At 46.5% G+C, this 18486-nt stretch overlaps 1 protein-coding gene across 1 annotated transcript in view; it reads left to right on the top strand.

The window, feature by feature from the left end:
• EML1 (EMAP like 1) overlaps positions 1 to 18486 on the top strand; it is a 78535-nt gene that overhangs the window by 18859 nt on the left and 41190 nt on the right. Inside the window, exon 3 of the mRNA XM_049612175.1 lies at positions 9613 to 9747. Within this exon, the coding sequence (XP_049468132.1) occupies positions 9613 to 9747 (135 nt within the window). The remainder of the gene's footprint in view (positions 1 to 9612; positions 9748 to 18486) is intronic.

The following is an 18486-nucleotide window of genomic DNA, read 5'->3' as shown; positions in this document are numbered from 1 at the left end:
TATTTTGAGAGAGACCACAGTCACATAACTTTGATTACAGTGTGTTGTTATAATTGTTCTATTTTATTATTATGCCTAATTATAAATTAAACTTTATCATACATACGTATGTATAAACTTGTATAAATAAGGGCACTCTTCACAGTTTCAGACATCCACTGGGGGTCATAGAACATATCCCCTGTGGATAAGTGGTGGGGGGTGGGGTATTGGTCTGTAGATTTTCTTGTGTCTTTGTCTGGTTTTGGCATCTGACTAATGCTGGCCTCATAGAATGAGGTTGGAAGAATTCCCCCTTTGCCCCCCCCTTTAATTCTTTGAATGACTTTAAGGAGAATTGATATTAATTCATCTTTAAATGTTTGGTAGCATTCTTCAGTGATGCCATCTGTCCCTGGGCTTTTCTTTGCTTTTTTTTTTTTTAATTACTGCTTCGATTTCCTTCTGGTTAGTGATCTGTTAGAGTTTTTATTTCTTCATGATTCATCTTGGTAGGTTGTATGATTCTGGGAATTGATCCATTGCTTCTAGGTTATCCAATTTGTTAGCATATAATTGCTCATAGTAGCCCCATAGAATTCTTTTTACTTCTGTGATAACAGTTGTAATATCCTCTCTTTCATTTCTAATTTTCATTTCTAATTTTGGTTATTTGAGTCTCATTTTTTTCTTAGTGTAGCTGAGGATTTGTCAGTTTTGTTGGTCTTTTTAAAAGAAATTTAGGGGCCTGGGTGGCTCAGTCAGTTAAATGTCTGACTTTTGACTTCAGCTCAGGTGGTAATCTCATGGTTCATGAGTTCCAGCCCCGTGTCGGGCTTTGTGCTGACAGCACAGAACCTGCTTGGGATTTGGTCTCTCCCCCACACTCACTCACTCGCTCTCTCTCTCTAAAAATAAATGAATACATAAAACTTAAAAAAAATTCTTTAAAAATATTCTAAAATTATGGTTTCATTGGTTTGTTTTCTATTCTCTATTGTGTTTACCTCTGCTCTAATCTTTATTAATTAGCTCCTTACTTTCACTAACCTTTTAGTTTATCCTTTTCTAGTTCCTTGAGGTAGAAAGTTAGGTTGTTGTTTTGAGATCTTTCTTCTTCTTAATGCAAGTCTACTGCTATAAACTTCCCTCTTAGTATTGTGTTCTGCATCTCCTGTAAGTTTTAGTATGTTTTTATTTTCACTTGTTTCCAGAAATTTTCTAAATTTCCTTGTGATTTCTTCTTTGACCCATTGGCTGTTCAAGAGTGAGTTTTTCTCATTTCAAGAGTGACTTTTTTATTTTTATTTTTATTTTTAACGTTTATTTATTTTTGAGACAGAGAGAGACAGAGCATGAACGGGGGAGGGGCAGAGAGAGAGGGAGACACAGAATGGGAAGCAGGCTCCAGGCTCTGAGCCATCATCCCAGAGCCCGACGCGGGGCTCGAACTCACGGACCGTGAGATCGTGACCTGAGCTGAAGTTGGATGCTTAACCGACTGAGCCACCCAGGCGCCCCAAGAGTGACTTTTTAAAGTAGGAAATTATCGCAGCACCTGACTGACTCAGCTGGTAGAGCGTGTGACTCGCGACTCTTGATCTTGGGGTTGTGAGTTTGAGCCTCGTGTTGAGTGTAGAGATGACTCAAACAAATAAATCTTAAAAAAAAAAAGTAGCAAATTATTATTGGAAAGATGAGACTCTTTCCCTTTATTCTTGGATAAAATAGAATTCTATCATTTATGTCTCTTATATTTTGGAATTTAAATAAAATAACGTCTTTCAGAGCACAAAGGTAAAAGTCAAAGTCGCAATGCAAATATAATTTCTAGCTTTCGGTTCATTCTGTGAGAGCTTGAGTCCAACATTCTTGCTCTTTGATTTTATAGAAGGTCTCTATGTTGAGTCCAAAGTAACTTTGACGTAGTGTCATGGTGCCCTTCACTTCATAGAATATTTATGATTTTCTTAGACCTCATAGGATTAATTGGCATGATTGCTAGAACTCCTGGCAAATTGTGTTTTCAGTTCTAGTGTTTGAAACATTGATTCAGGGTAGGATAAGGCTGGGGAATGAAGTTTCTGAAACTGACTGCAGAAACGAGGCTGGGCTATGGAATCAGATGGACGCTTTCCCCAGGAAACAGCAGAGACCTCAGTGGGTAGTTGAGGGCCCCTTTAAGTCCATGACGATGATAGAAATCATTCTTTAATGATAATGAAAGCCTACGAAGTACCAGTTTATTTTATTTTATTTTATTTTATTTTATTTTATTTTATTTTATTTTTATTTTTATTTTATTTTAATTTACATCCAAGTTAGTTGGCATTTAGTGCAATAATGATTTCAGGAGTAGATTGCAGTGATTCATCCCCTACGTGTAACACCCAGGGCTCATCCCGACAAGTGTCCTCCTTAATGCCCCTTGCCCTTTTAGACCATCCGCCCACCCACAACCCCTCCAGCAACCCTCAGTTTGTTCTCTGTATTTAAGAGTCTCTTCTGTTTTGTCCCCCTCCTTGTTTTTATATTATTTTCGCTTCTCTTCCTTATGTTCATCTGTTTTGTATCCTAAATTCCACATGAGTAAAATCATATGATATTTGTCTTTCTCTAATTTTTTTAATGTTTATTTATTTATTTTGGAGAGAGATTGAGAGTGGGCAGGGGAGGGGGCAGAGAGAGAAGGAGACAGAATCCCAAGCAGGGTCCACGCTGTTAGCACAGAGCCCAATTCAGGGCTTGAACCCACGAACCGTGGGATCACAACCTGAGCTGACTCAGCCGACTGTCACCCAGACGCCCCGAAGCTCTGGGTTTTTAATATGTTGTCACTAATCCTCAAAATGATATTATTATTCCTATTTTCTGAGAAGACTGAGGCTCAGAGAAGTGAGGCAACTTCCCCAGGCCCCACGGGCACAGAGCTGGGAACAGGGGCTCGGACCCAGGTTCCTGTGCATCCAGGGCTGATGCTCCCGTCGCTGTGTTAGGCTGCTTCCCGCAAAGCTGTCCAGGTCAGCACTTACATCAGCTCATAAAAAGTGCTTGATATAATTACTGTTGGGAAATGCTCCCTCCTGTATGTCCCCTGCTGTGTGCTGCTGTCAGGAGTGGTGACGTTCCAAGAGGCCCCTGTGGGTGCTGACAGAACAGAGGCAGTCCTGAGGGTGACTCTAAACAGAGACTTCTGGCAGAGAGTCTGAGAGACAGGACTGCCTGGAAGGAAGGGACTGCGGGGGCTGGGCTCCAAGGACAGAACTGGCCATGTGCTACGAGCAGAAGCCTGGGTCTCCTGCCCCCTTTTGTCAGCCATGTGCGTGCAAGGGCTCGTGGTTAGTGTCTGCTTTCAACAATATTATCTTAGGAAGGAAAGAAGGGAGGGAGTGTGGAGGGTTGGTTATCTGTAGCCATCATATTGTGTGTGTATGTACATGTATGCGTATTCACATTTAAACACTAACCTTCCTTGCAGAAATTTTCTAAGGCCTCCGTAGATGCTTGTTTTTAATTTACAGAATAATGAGTTTGGTTCCTCTGATAAACTGTTGTAGAACAGCCAACCAGAAATACATGGCTTTCTAGATTGAGTCCAAGACTCTTGGTTTTCCGGGTAGAACTTAGTGATTCATTTATTTTGTTTCTCTGGCTTTTATGGGCTTCCAAGGATGTTAGTTCCCATCCACTTGGAAGTTGGAAACCCAAACAGTAGCATCTAATTATTCCTCCGTGGTCAAGTTCCTATAGATGTCTCATTAGGAGAGAATTCCGAAAAGAGAAAGAAGCTTGCTGGGCATTCTGAATATTAGGATTAAAATAGCTTCCAGGACGTTTCAAATATGTTTACAATCATGCGGGAATTTTTCTGTAATCAGAGTTCCAAATTAACCAAGTCGGGGCATCTGCAGCGTGTGGATGGGTATATGTTTGTTTTCTTTTCTCTGGGGTTTTTTCAGCCTGGTGCTTAAGAACAAAATCTCCTTTGGAACTTGTCCAGCACCCAGCGGCTGTGCTTTGTGTTGCCAATTAAGACTTCGATTGGGGGCTTGATTTGGAATCCTTGGGAAAAGCTTTGTTTCCATTAGTCAAAGGAAAAAAGGCAGACAATCCGGGGGAAGACATTGTAGGTCATACCTTGCTCAGTGGGGATGCGGCAGCACAATAGAATAACATTTCCACTGGCTCAGAACAGAGACAATCACTCATTCTTTCCGCCCCAAAGTAGAGTTTTACAATAGGGCAGAGCTGTGAGAAGACAGATCAAAAGAACAAAACTGGTACAAAACAGAGCATTATTTAAAAAGCACTCCGTTCCAAGCATAAGATAGGGTGGTAAACATCTATCACTTCCAAATAAACAACTGACCGTCCTTTGGAAAAAATGGTTACGCTTGTTAGAAATACGCATTTGTAAGTGCACCAGTCAGTGCCGGACACGCACACGATTTCAAAAGTTGGGTTTAAATGACCCGAGCTGAGATCAAGAGTTAGACACTTAACCAACTGAGCCACCCAGGCACCCCTGATTTTATGGGTCTTTAAAAATTATTACTTCTTTTTTTAAATTTTTTTTAACGTTTATTTATTTTTGAGACAGAGAGAGACAGAGCATGAACGGGGGAGGGTCAGAGAGAGGGAGACACAGAATCCGAAACAGGCTCCAGGCTCTGAGCGGTCAGCACAGAGCCCGACGCGGGGCTCGAACTCACGGACCGTGAGATCATGACCTGAGCCGAAGTCGGACGCTTAACCGACCGAGCCACCCAGGCGCCCCTAAAAATTATTACTTCTAATATATTTCCTCATCACTCGGAGCTATTGAGATGTAGGCGTTAAACTCACGTTTTGAGTCTGTTTCTGTAGCAAAATAGCGGTGGAAGTGTTCTGCTACTGCACGGAGAAGATGAGTTGACACCTGTCCCTTTCTCAGAAGTCCTGGAGTCACCCCTCTGGGCTTAGGGAGTGGCTTCATAGGTACGAGAAAAGCTTTTTCTGATCTGTCAGATTCTAAGTGACCAGCCTTCCTAGGAAATGACTTGATTTCTGCCACAAAGATATGGCAGAAGAGAAAGATCAGACCATTTTGTGATTATTGAAGTGGGTGGTCTCCTGCAAGCATTGTAACTTGCAAGACAAACGGTCAATGCCTGATAAGTATTTGTTGAGTGGCTAATTGTTTTAATTGAGTATGATCACCCCGGTTCTCAGGACAAATGACGTTATCAGAAAATCTCTAGTGGTACACAGGAGTGAGCTGTCAGATTTCTAGTTGTTATTTTTTTTTATGTTTTCATTTTATTTCTGAGAGAGAGAGAGAGAGAGAGAGAGAGCGCGGGGGAGGGGCAGAGAGAGAGGGAGACACAGAATCCGAAGCAGGCTCCAGGCTCCCAGCCGTCAGCACAGAGCCCGACGCGGGGCCTGAACCCACGAACCACGAGACCACGACCAGAGCCAAAGCCAGACACCCAACCGACTGAGCCACCCGGGTGCCCCTCTTTTTTTTTTTTTAATTGTAAAAGTTGGAGATCTTCTTGCAAAATGGTAGAAAACTGACCCTTGATTCCAAATCACATAATGAAAGAAAGACACAATTGTCGGCTTATCATGCTTAGAGTTACTATCCAACCAGAAGAAGAAAGCTTGCCACTCTCCTCTGCTCACCAGTCACCCTTGCAGAAATTTTATTTCTGAAATTTCATTTGAATTGGCAAAAACCATTGAATGGGTACATAATGTAAAGAACCGTTATATTTTCAGACCTTAGAAGGTTTTTGGTTCAGGAGTGGGGGTAGAGACCAGAAGGGAAAAGAAGAAACCGTATCCATGCGGTTCTATGCCAAAACTACTTTCCTTGCCCTAAGCACTAGAAAATGTACTCCACGGTGTGCAGTCTCTCACCAGCCAGTCCCACCACTTGCAAAATGAAGGGATTGTTTTTCCCTTGCTGTCCGGAGGGAACATAACTTCTTTGATATTCCCTGCTGGTTATTTAAGGAGGCTTCTCGCAGTGAGTATACAGTGTTACTCCTTCTGGCTGCCCTTGATCCTGCGAATGTCTGGTCTTCCAGCTTTATTTTCTGTCCTTCTCTTTGAGTCCTGGTAAATCCTCTTTAATTCGTAAGAGCCCTTGGCTCTCAAAAGGAAATATCTTGGTTTTTCCCCCTCCCCCCCCCCATACAACAATAGTAGATTTTTTAAAAGCTTAGCATTTTAATGCAAATGTGGGCATGAGAGATATCTGGGTAGAGCTGGGATGAATTGTATCCAAGTCTGTGTATGCAGATGGAAGTGTTTTCCGTGTCGATGGGCGGTGTGCGTTCTGTTGTTGATCGAAGCTTACCAAAATATTTTTCCACGCTTTTGATCCCGCGCTCGGTTTCGTCCACTGTGTCTCTGGGCCTCTTACGCATAGATTGAACAGGTGTGTGTCTTCCAAAGGCACACAAACAGCACAGCTGGACACACAGGTGAGGGTCCTTAGATTTGTTTTCACCGCCCAGAGCGCCGGGTCCCTTTAGCGCTGCAGCGTTCAGGTTCGCAGTGCCTCCCGTTGGTTGAGCCTCAAACACGCATCCATATTAATCGTTGACATTTGTTGGATTTTTAGACGTTCAGCAGACCCTCCCACCCATGTCCTTGGGTGTCTCGTGAACTGTCGCCCTTCTTCAGCAGGAAGCCCAGCAGAGAGACAGGGTGGGGGCGGGGGTGGGGGGAGGACCCTCACGAGCCGCCTCATCCCTGATTTTGTGTCCTCATCTGTGTAATGGAGACAGTGATACATTCTCAGAGAACGTGTGAGGTCTAAACGCGATACCAGACGCCAGCCACGAAGTTCTCCGTGTGTGTGGCCTGTCCCTGCCACCGCTGTTTCCACGTCTCCATCACTGGTGTCCCGTTAGCTCTTCCAGCGACCCAGCTCAGAGTCATCAGAAAACCGGTTAATGTTTGCCACCGTTGATTAGTAGTCATGGTTTCTCAGCTCCTTAAGGGTGTTTGATACAAGTCTTTAAGTGGCCGTGAACTTGCCATGAACTCCCCCAGGGACACCATGCCGGTCACCTGCTGCTGGTGCCTTCCGGGGGCCCTCCAGGGGCCAGGCAGCGTGCCCGCGAGCCCCTCGCCAGATGCCAGGCAGAGAACGATCCCGCGGCGTTAAATCAGCTTGCTGTGTGTCGTCGCTGGCAGAAATTGAACTTCGAGCGCAAGGGTTTCTGTAATTTTTAGACCTCAGTCCCAAATTTCAGAAATGTCGTGCTCTCCTAAGATCTGTAATTTCCTGGTCCCCAAATTGAGCATTCTAAAAATGCACGTTCTGACCTTGAGGCGTGCCCATTTGGATCCGGCTGTAAGATTCAAATCCGGCTGCGAATCCAAAGCTTCCTCAGTCACCAAGAAGGCTGTGCAGACAGCATATCACATCCCCACAATTATGGTCAACTTATTTATGTTTGCTCACCCAGAGAGCGAGATGGCTTTTCAAATCCGACACACCGTGAGGTTTTAAAAAAACATGCTAAGAGATTCTTCGCTGAGCCATCAGCAGTTCCAACAGGGAAAGGACTGGAGCTGGCCTGAAGGAAGGGGACGAGGACAGAGGAAGAAGAGAGACCGGGGGCACGGCTGTGCTGTGTCGTCAGGAGAAAGGGGGGCTCAGACCTTCCTCCCAGGAGCCTGGCCTTGGCCTCACGTCCTTGGCACCTGTGTCCCAAAATGTGGCCTGGTCTTCCCCCTCCCTGGGGCTGAGCTCTCACAGCCACCTGGCATTTCTGTCACGTCCCTGTGTCCAGTGGCCCCAGCGCCACCTGTGCCCCGCGTCCTCCCACCTTCGGCCCCTCTCTCTGGCCTTCTTTCCTTTCTCTGCTGCCCGGCTCCCACTCCCCACTCCCTGGGCAGGCCCCTCCCCACAGCCCCTGCCCGGGACCCGCACCGCCAGCCAGCCCTCTCCTTCTTTCTTACTGGGCTGGTGCTAAGTTAGAGCCCTTCATGTCTCTTCCTGTGACAGGCTCAAAGTGTGATACTGCGTTCATTTATTCATTTTTTTTCCATCTTTTTCATGTAATAAGTATCTAGCTTCTTTACTAGGCTCTTGAAATATGTAAGAATGATCAAGGAGATGGGATCCCAAGGAATGTGTGGCCTAGTGATGAGGATAAAAACTTTACAGGGAGGCCTGTAATACACGTATGTGCTCCAAGAACAGCACGACTTACCCTTCATGTGCACAAACTACCTGCGCACGGGCCATCCTTTCGTGTCCACGAGCTACCTGTGCACAGGCCATCCTTTTGTGTCCGTGAACCTCCCACACACGGGCCATCCTTTCGTGTCCATGAACTACCTGTGCACGGGCCATCCTTCTTCCTAGAACAGGCCCTTCCCTACTGTGGAATTATAACATGTTCAAGCCATTTGTTTGATCTCCCCCAGAAATCTGCAGGGTCCAGGAGATCTTCACAGCTGTCGCACCCCAGACCCTCAACCAGTCTAGCCCCCCTCCCCCACAACTGGCTATACTCACCTGCAAACAAAGGCATCATACGTGTTGTGGAATGTTTCTGTCACTGCCGGTGGCACTCTGTTTGCATTTGTCTTCAGACCAGAGTTCTTCAGCACCAGCACTGCCGACTCTGGGGGCCGGATCGTTCTTTGTATCAGAATGTCCTGGGCATTGCAGGTGTCAGTAGCATCCCTGACCTCTACCCACTGGATGCCAGCAGGAGCCCTCTCCCCCCACTCGTGACAACCAAAGGTGTCTCCAGACATTGCCCAATGTCCTCTGGGGGTGAAGTCACCCCTGGCTGAGCACCACTGGTTTAGACTGAAGCCTGCTCAAGGGCAGGATACTTCCCATGAAGCTGCTGGAGTGCTCACAAGGTTGTTGGGATGTTTCCTTTCAGTTTCTGCCATGACTTTGCTGTCTTTAAAAAAAATTTTTTTTTAATGTTTATTTATTTTTGAGAGAGAGAGACAGAGTGCAAGCCAGGGAGGGGCAGAGAGAGGAGGAGACACAGAATCCGAAGCAGACTCCAGGCTCTGAGCTGTCAGCACAGAGCCCAACATGGGGCTCGAACTCATGAACTGTGAAATCATGACCTGAGCCAAAGTCGGACGCTCAACCGACTGAGCCTCCCAGGCGCCCCTGCTATGACTTTGACCCGGACTAATGACCACAGTTCCAAAGGCAGTGAGCAGAGACATTGATCCCAACTGCCATTCTGCAGAGGATAACATCCATCCATACACACACACACACACACACGCTTACACATATTGTATAGTTAGGGCTTTAGAATCAATCCCTTTAAAAAAAATTTTTTTTAACGTTTATTTATTTTTGAGACAGAGAGAGACAGAGCATGAACGGGGGAGGGGCAGAGAGAGAGGGAGACACAGAATCGGAAGCAGGCTCCAGGCTCTGAGCCATCAGCCCAGAGCCCGACGCGGGGCTCGAACTCACAGACCGCGAGATCGTGACCTGAGCTGAAGTCGGACGCTCAACCGACTGAGCCACCCAGGCGTCCCCCTTTTTAAATATCCATATAGAAATATGATCTACGTGTATATGTTTGCCCTCGGCAGTAAAATAAAATCACTGTTAAGAATCTCATTGTCATTTCTGTGTTGCCTCAGTACCATCAAGAGGACCAGCTCCTCTGAGCGAGTATCTCCTGGTGGTCGAAGGGAAAGCTGCGGAGATTCCAAAGGAAACCGAACCCGCACGGGATCTACAAGCAGTACTTCCAGCGGCAAAAAGAACAGTGAAAGGTAAGGGCATCTTCTCTGCTGGTCCCACCGTTCAGAGGTTTCGTTACCTCTTTTCCCCCAGCGATGAATCAGAAGAGCACCCAGTGTGTACGCGCTCTCGCCCGCGGAGCGCCCTTCTCCTGAGCGCGGTGGGCGCTACTCAAGCCCCCATTTGAGGCGGCTGCTCGTCACCCTTCACACCGCTCGTTGTCCAGGTGGAAAACCATAACTGGACGTCCCCGCACCCTCGTGCAGGCCAAAGTAGCTCCTGAGAATTTGCTCGGCCCCAAGTCCGTGGAATTGGGGAAGCCATTCTGAATTTCCCTACGGAACACTTCACACTTCTGGTACCTTCTGCTGTCATTCAGAAATTAATTTCAGTGGGTTCTTTAAGTGCGTCGACAGTATTTTCTAAGGTAGACCGACTGGGTGAAAAGCTGGAGTTTTAGGATTTGTTAGAAACCTTCTTGAATATCGAGCTAACACCAGAAATGGGAGCCATTTCTTTCCGGTTTCCTGAAATACGCATGCTTATAATTGAGCATTTCCCTTTGAGGTTAATTTATAACGGATTATGACAAACACCTCTACGACTAACAGTAACCTTTTACTAGTGAAAGCTCCTTGTTGGCATTTTCAGAGCCTGTTTTATGTTTATGAATGTGCGTGTTTGTGAGATCGTTTCTCTGTGTAGATACCTGCCTTTTTAAACCTTGTGCTTTCATTCTGTGCCTTCATTCTCTCTGTTGAGCAAGGCTGAGGAAGGAGTCTCAGCTTCACAGGCTAAACGTGTCCCCCCCCCCCCCGCCCCAAATGTTTATGTAAGGAGAAGGCTTAGTCATAAAGCAATGGACTCCAACCCACAGGCTGTAAAAATTCCAAGTTTGTAAATCTATTCTGATTCAGTCCCGTAAGGAGGCCTGAATTGTTTTTCAGTTTTATCCCTAAAAGGTAGCTTCTGCAGGAAAGATGCAGGCAATGCTAACATCAGCAGGTTAGGGCCACAGTTGATTAACAGTCCCGGAGACCACTGATGTGGGGTTCTGCCTTCTAATTTAGGCTATTAGTACTTCTTATCAGAAGATTATGCTAATTAGGTGATAATACCTTTGAAATAAGGCCAAGTGGTTACTATGACAGTAGAGTATAAATGGGTCATGCCGTGTGGCCTTCAGGCTTCTTGAATGTAGGGTAAGCTTGGAAGTTGACCTGAAGTGTCTAGATCTTGGCGGTTCTTAAAACCTTGGCTCCTTCTGTGCACATCTGATTTTTGTTAAGAATTTCCAAAAAAGAATCTGCATTGTGCAAACACCAGATCTGTTTTATCTCTTAAATCCTATGGCTTTGATAAATGTTCTGGGTAAATATTTCCATAAAAGATATTTGCAAAGGGGTTGTGTGTGTGTGTGTGTGTGTGTGTGTGTGTGTGTGTTTTGTTTTGTTTTGTTTTTAATGCCACAGCAGGAGACTTTGACTTAGAAATGAGGGGCCAGGAAAATCCACCAATCATTTTCTAAAAATAATTCAAGCAACTAAACATGTCCATTTAAAAATAAGCCCCGTGCCTCATTAAGACCCAGGAGTAGTTGAGGCCCACGTAGCCCCGAGCTGGTTGAGTTGCTCCCACACACCTGAGGAGTTTCAGAAAGAAAGTTCTTGCCTTCTCTTAGGGAATTGCTTGTCCTGGCAGATACCTTCAGGGGCCTGTAGAAATATTAGCGCAATAACTCAGACAGAAAGAAACAGCTAAGAAGCAATAGCAGTGAAGGTCAAGTTGGTGACTCAGTCTCTGCCTGACCCTCTCCTTCCTTCTTCTCCTCCTTTCCCGCCTGAGCAGCCCCACCCTTGAGCTGCCTCGACCCGGCGTCAAAGCAGAGGTCGCATCTCGTTGACCGATGCCTGGGCTCTGGGACTTAAAGCGTGCAGAGAAAGGTATAGAAAGGTGGCCCTCACATAACCCCCTTCGAAACACCGTGGTACTCAGCGGTCTAAGATAGTAAGATCTCTGGCTCGTTGCTCTGATATTGGTCTGTGGTTCCCGGATGCTGGCTTACATTTCCAGAGCTCGTCTTCTTTGGCTACCGGGGCAGCAAGACAAGGTGGAAAGGGCACGGGGTCTCTGGAGTAAGAGAAAGGCCTGGGTTCGTCGACCAGTGCCGCCACGTGACGCCTTCGAGCCTCCGCTTTTGCCGCGGTGCCTTAGGGATTAGTACATCCCTAATTGCCTCCCATCTTATCAATGAACTGACTGGTGGGAAAGCACTCAGCACGAGGCTTGGCACTCAGTCACGGGCCTCGTGTCGTGGCAGCTGTTACAAAGTGAGACCTGCGCCAGGCAGAGGAAAATCATTTATGAGGCTTTCCAAAATGCTGAGCTTTTATTCCCTGGCTCGTAAGATAAGGGCTCGTAAGAGAAAGCGATTCATCTTTTCTCTGGTCTGGCACGCGTTGCATGGTGTTCACGCGAGCGATGCGGTCCTGCGAGCACAACCCGGGTTCTGGCAAGATCTGGAAGCGCTCAGGGGGGAGCGCTAAGTATCACCCAGCTTCGCAGTTGTCCACGTGGCATCAGGATGAGCCAGGCGGGCTCGCCAGGATGCTCGCGAGGGAGGGGCGGAGCAGGGGGGCGGCTTCGGTTGGGTCCTGTTTGTGGAAGGAGGACGTCCTGCACGCACGACGGTGCCGTAACTTGTGTGAAACAGACTGGCTCCAGATCTCCCATTACCGCACACCATATGCAGCGCTGTGTTCAGAGCATGTGGCACTTGCACGGAAATTAGAAAAAGCCTCCTCTTGCTCAAGGAAAACAGTTCCACCTCGGCATACAGATTTCTCAGTAACAATTACAGCAACCGTAAGCTCCTCCGTGCATATCGCACAAACCTTAATGTTGAACATAAAACGATAGTGGTTTTGAGATCTTCGGCTTTCACCTTCTCCAAAATAGACTAATGTATTTAAAAATATCAATGAAAATAGAAACTGTGTTCTTTTGTGAGTTGCAGTCCTCTCGTGCCGGCTTCTCATCTTCTTTGGAAATGGTCGCTGGATTTGACAGTCATTCTTGTGACATTGGGGACTTTTATCTTCGAATGTTTAACATTTTATTATTTTTTAAATTTTTTTACACGTTTATTCATTTTTGAGAGAGTGTGAGTGGGGGAGGGGCAGAGAGAGAGGGAGATGCAGAATCCGAAGCAGGCTCCAGGCTCTGAGCTGTTGGCACAGAGACCGACACGAGGCTGGAACCCATGAACCGGGAGATCGTGACCTGAGCTGAAGTCAGACGTTCAACCGACTAAGCCACCCAGACACCCCAGAATGTTTGATGTTTTAGAATACTTTGCTTGTATCAAAACACAAAATGTTTTTAATGTTTATTTATTTTTGAGAGAGAGAGAGAGAGAGAGCACAAGCAGGGGAGGGGCAGAGAGAAAGGGAGACACAGGATCTGAAGCAGGCTCCAGGGCTCCGAGCTGTCAGCACAAAGCCTGATCTGGGGCTCAGACTCACGTACCACGAGATCATAAACTGAACCAAGTTGGACGTTAAACTGACCGAGCCACCCAGGTGCCCCTGAAACCACAAATTTTTAACAGCACTTAATCTGTGTGCTGGCAAACTTCTATAAGAACAAAAGCAACATATGGCCATGGGATATTTATTTCATGTATTGTTAATGATAAATATTAACAATTATATAGTGATTTTGTGTCATAGTGAAGCACTTACTAAATTTAAATAAGAAATCAACAGTAACATTCTGATGAATGACCTGTGCTATCTAATGTAACCAGTGTACTAAGGCAATAGGGAATTTTTTTTATTAAAAAAAAAAGTATTTTGTATCAGAGAAACAGCTACTACTTAGAATGCAATTTATGTTGGATGTTGCCAGACTGATTAAGTGTTTCAGTTAGAAAACTGCCCCCCCCTTTGTAATTCTGACTGGACTGACATATATCAGCTTTGTAAGTAAGACTTTGTTTCCAGCAAAAAGTTGTTGTAATGGACTGATTTTGTTAGAATGGGAAATGTTTCAGCCATCTGCTGGAAACCTCATCAGAACACACATTTAAACCCTGCATTTCAGAGTCAACAAATGTGGGGGGGTGGGAGGGGAACGCTTCAAAATAACAAAGATGTGAAAGTATCCCCTTAGATGCTCTTTTTTTTTTTTTTTAACGTTTATTTATTTTTGAGACAGAGAGAGACAGAGCATGAACGGGGGAGGGTCAGAGAGAGGGAGACCCAGAATCTGAAACAGGCTCCAGGCTCTGAGCTGTCAGCACAGAGCCCGACGCGGGGCTCGAACTCACGGACCGCGAGATCGTGACCTGAGCCAAAGTCGGCCGCCCAACCGACTGAGCCACCCAGGCGCCCCCCCTTAGATGCTCTTTTGTATTGAACAACCTCAGCATCTGTGCCAGCCATTTTACAGGGTCCAGAACCCTGAGCTGGAGACTCCGAGCTCCGTCCGTCCTAAAGCTGTAACATTCCACGAAAGAGTCTTTTCAGTGACACCTTGAGGCCCTCAAGGCTCAAATTTGTTCTTTTATCTCACCATCACTGATAGTGCAATCTGGAGCTTAACCCTCAGCCTGGGTTTCTGGCCCCCCATGTGCTGGCTCCCCAGCCTCTCCTGTGCCCTCATATTCATGTCTAATACCAGCTCTCGCTTGTCCCCAGCAAGATTTTTTTCCTTTGAGATAATTTACTTATTACACAAGTAGCATGTGTCTTAGGAAATCCAGATGTCCAAAAAAGAAGTGAAAAATCTCACTACTTAGAGACCTCTCAGAGCTAACGTTTTATCCCTTTTCCATCTAGACTTTATTTCTAGGGTACTGTGTGTCTGGTGTATCATTTAAATACATTTGTAACCTTCTTTTTCATTTGCTTCGTAGCCACGTTTTTGTGGCAGAAGACATGCTCTGACAGTGTAACTTCAGAGGCAGATCATTATTTAGCTAGGCAAATATACGTCAGTTGGACATCAGGTGCCAACAAGGTTTTTCTGATCTAGGCAGGCCAGCCCGACATCTAGAACAATGCCCAGATGTTTGCAAGAACCCTTAGCACAGAGCTTGCCTGCTGTTGGCACTCCATCCACGGTGGCCGTGATGATTACCTTCTACCCCAAGTGTTGGAGCTAATGTCGGTGTGCCTGCTCGTCCTGGCAGTGCCCCTCTTCTTTCGGACATTCCGGAATTCCCCAACTCCTGTTCCCACCCTTACCCTGACCTGAAAAGGGAGGAAGGAATCAGAAACCCTGAACAATTTTGTATCACCTTACCCCTTCCGTCCCACAGCACTGCCTAAGTTATTGAGCACGTACGGTGCACAGAACACAGTGTAAGGCAGAGTGGGACGTGGAAAGGCCCGGCACACACACCAGACCCACTCCCTCCACAAACGTCAACGACACATTCAACTGAAAAGGGCCAGTTTCCTTAGTTTCCAAAGGACTCAACACAAACAGAAAAAAGACAATCAGCTCACTAGAAAAACGGGCAGAGGATTTGAACAGGCAGTTTGCTGAGAAGGAAGTACAAATAGCCAACTGACTAAAGAAAAGATAATCAGATCCACTCTTAATTAAAGAAATGCAAATCTCAGTAAGAAGATAGTATATGGAGAAAAAGCTTTATTGTATTATAAAATAAAACACAGATACAAAAAGAAAAAAAAAAGGAAAGAAAGAACACCCCACACAAGCCAATGCAGAGCTTAATGAATTACACCTTCTAGCACTTATTAAGTGGAGGGTTTTTCCTCCTCCTGAGTGACATGTGTATGTGTCTGGAGATTTGGTGGCGGTGGATGGTTGGATATATTTGGAGGAACTCTAGCTGATCCTTCAGAACCCAACTCAGGACACCCCTTTCTCTGGGAAGCTTGGCCTGGCCCTTGGGTCTGAGTCAGTTGCCTTTCAGATTGCTTTGCACCTGCTGGTTATCTTTATCTATACCTGTAACTCCCTCCCCACTCACCCCATGCCCATACATACCCCTTGTCCTCCCTTAAGCTTCGGGAAGGCAGAAGCTGTTGTTTATTATTCTTTGTATCCCTAACTCTTTGCACAGGGCCTGGCACACAGTAGCTGCTCAGTAAATGTTTGTGGAGTGAATGAAAGAATATATATTTAATTTAAAACAAAACAAAACAAACAAACAAAAAAAAAAAACATAGTCATTTAAGAACTATGTAAACAGCACCACCTATTGGTAGATGACTTTAACACCACCCTTCAGATTCTAAAACATTTTGCCCTGGAAATTAGGTGTCTTAAGTTAAGCATCTTCGCTTTACTGAAAGGGTTGTTCACTCCCCGAGCCATGGGGTCATTTATCTTTTAACACATGTTAAAATAATAAGTGCTCATATTCTTTATATTTTAGTTTTGAGGCTGGTGGGCAGGGGGCCTGGAGATTACATGTAGGTTCTCGTCAGCAATGTTGGGAGCAAGAGGGAAGTGATCTAAGTAAAAACCGCGTATTGGGCACTCTGTTACAGGCGCAGTTTGATCTTGCCAACGCCCTGGACCTTACGGTGGCTTTAGTCCCATTTTGTAGGTGAAAGAAACTAAGACGTGGAGGTAGAATGACTTAGCCAATCCGAACGCAGACCCCGCTGACTTCAAAATCTGGGCAGGTTCTGCCACACTGAGCTGGAGGTGTTGGCTGGAAATGTCTATGAAGCGGTCTTTGTCCCCAAGTAGGGTCTCCGGTGACTTCCAAACTCTTTGAGATGTTTCCTACATGACCCCATTTCTAGTAGAAAGCTGCTTAAGGGCATTTATGTAGAGAATCATTACTTACATAGTAAAGTATTTTGATTGCCAGCGGGAATATTATTTCATCAAGTGAGATCGTTTCAAGAGGAGTCCTGGTACGTATGTCAGGAGCTACGGTTTTTATAGGTGAACAAATGTCAGGGAGATAACATGTTTCACTTTGGAATGGTGTCCTTTCTGATCGAGCCTCGTAAATCATTTTCAAAGGCAAGTATCTCTGCTCGAACAGCGTTGACCCCTGTTGGCTGTGCTCTAATCCTGGTCACCCAGGGGTCCCTGTTACACGCGTCCCCCATGTGTCAGATCCGCAGCGTGCAGGACCTGGGCTCCTGAGCCCCCTTTCAGGCACGTGGGGTAAATTAGCTAACAGGTGGGGAGCTGCGGAAGTTCCGAGCGCAGATCCCGCTACAGAGGCGGGCACAGCGCAGGGAGTGCCGTGAAATCGGAGTCTGAGCCCCTGCCCGACTCCCCTCCTCATACACACCCAGCCTGCCGTGTGGCAAGGTGAGTGTTAGCAGATGAAAAGAAAAACGGCCACTAGGAGACCACCCTGTGCCCAGAGTCCCCGGTGAACATTATCGGGGAGTTAACAACATGCGATGCAGACTCAGGTGGTCGTAGCCGCTGCATGGTTGTGAGCTCACGGCTCAGGGTGGGGGCTTTTCCTCAGCCCAACTGTTTGATTTTCTCTTGCTGCCCCCAGATCCAGCCGCCGGTCTGGCACAGGCTCCCGGCTGCCTCGCATCCTCTGTGAGTCCCCAGGTACCGCTTCCTATGAGAATCCTTGAGATGGTCTCCCGAGCCAACCAGCTCAAGGAAACACACAGCCAGAGTCTTTCCGCAAGTCATCCTGCCAAAACAGAGCAGTAAAAACCATACCCGACCGTGACACTGTTCACTCGGGAGGTATTGGCCACTGCCAAGGGCAGATTAGCCAAGAGATGACGGTCTGCTCACCAGAGGGGAAACCCTTCCTCTCCGCTGGGCTCATGTCTCTCGTGGGCTTCCGGGGGGAGGAGGGGGGCATCTGTGTCAGCTCCCCACGGGGACAGGGATGCGTGAAGCCTCACGCCTCCCCCCACGGAACCACACCCTGGCTGTGCAGGGAGCGTTAACGTCACCCACTCACGTTTTTCCACTTAGCTCACACTAAGGAACAGGTGATCAGAGACCAACTACTCGGCCCTGGGGCGGCGGCCTCCTCCCGTACCAAGTGAACTTGCAGCCCGGGCCCGTTTTCAGCAGTGTCGGGTTCCCACGGTCCCCTTGCAATCTACTGGCAGTGAGTTCTGGAAAGGGCAGGTGTTCAGCATGCGGCTCCGGTTGAGAGATTTTGACCGGAGGCCGCAGCATCTTTAATCCTGCATCACGGCTGTCGTAACACCTTCTACGGGTTTGCCCCTCTGTTACTACTGCTCCAGAGGTTTGTGCTTAAAAGGTTTGCACCCACGAGTGGAGCTCCCGTTTCCCTGGCACTCTGTTGCTGTTGAAGAAAGGTGGTGGTGCAGAGGCAGGAATAATGGATTCAAGAGTAAAGACAGTATTTTTTTTGCTTTAAAAATGTAGCTTTCTGGGGCACCTGGGTGGCTCAGTCGGTCGAGTGTCCAACTCTTGATTTTGGCTCAGGTCGTGATCTCGTGGTTTATGAGTTCAAGCCCCACATCGGGCTCAGTACTGACAGTGCAGAACCTGCTTGAGATTCTCCCTCTCCGTTTCCCTCTGCCTCTCTCTCTCTCTCTCTCTCTAAAAAATAAGTAAACATTTAAAAAAGAATATAAGAAAAATGTAGCCTTCTATAAAAGTGAAAAAAAAAACGTAGCTTTCTCAAAGAATGGAACACAGCAATAGCATCCTTTCTAAATACAATATGCCCAAAACTTGATGCACAGTTCAGAGCGCAAGGTGACAACAGTGCCTTTCTCCATGACCCTCAGTTGTTTACACCCACACTGCCTTTTCTAGTG

The sequence above is a fragment of the Panthera uncia genome (genome assembly GCF_023721935.1).
Source record: "Panthera uncia isolate 11264 chromosome B3 unlocalized genomic scaffold, Puncia_PCG_1.0 HiC_scaffold_1, whole genome shotgun sequence".
In the NCBI taxonomy this organism is placed as follows: domain Eukaryota; kingdom Metazoa; phylum Chordata; class Mammalia; order Carnivora; family Felidae; genus Panthera; species Panthera uncia.
The sequence above is the reverse complement of the archived record's forward strand: the minus strand, read 5'-3'. Positions and strand labels throughout refer to the sequence as shown.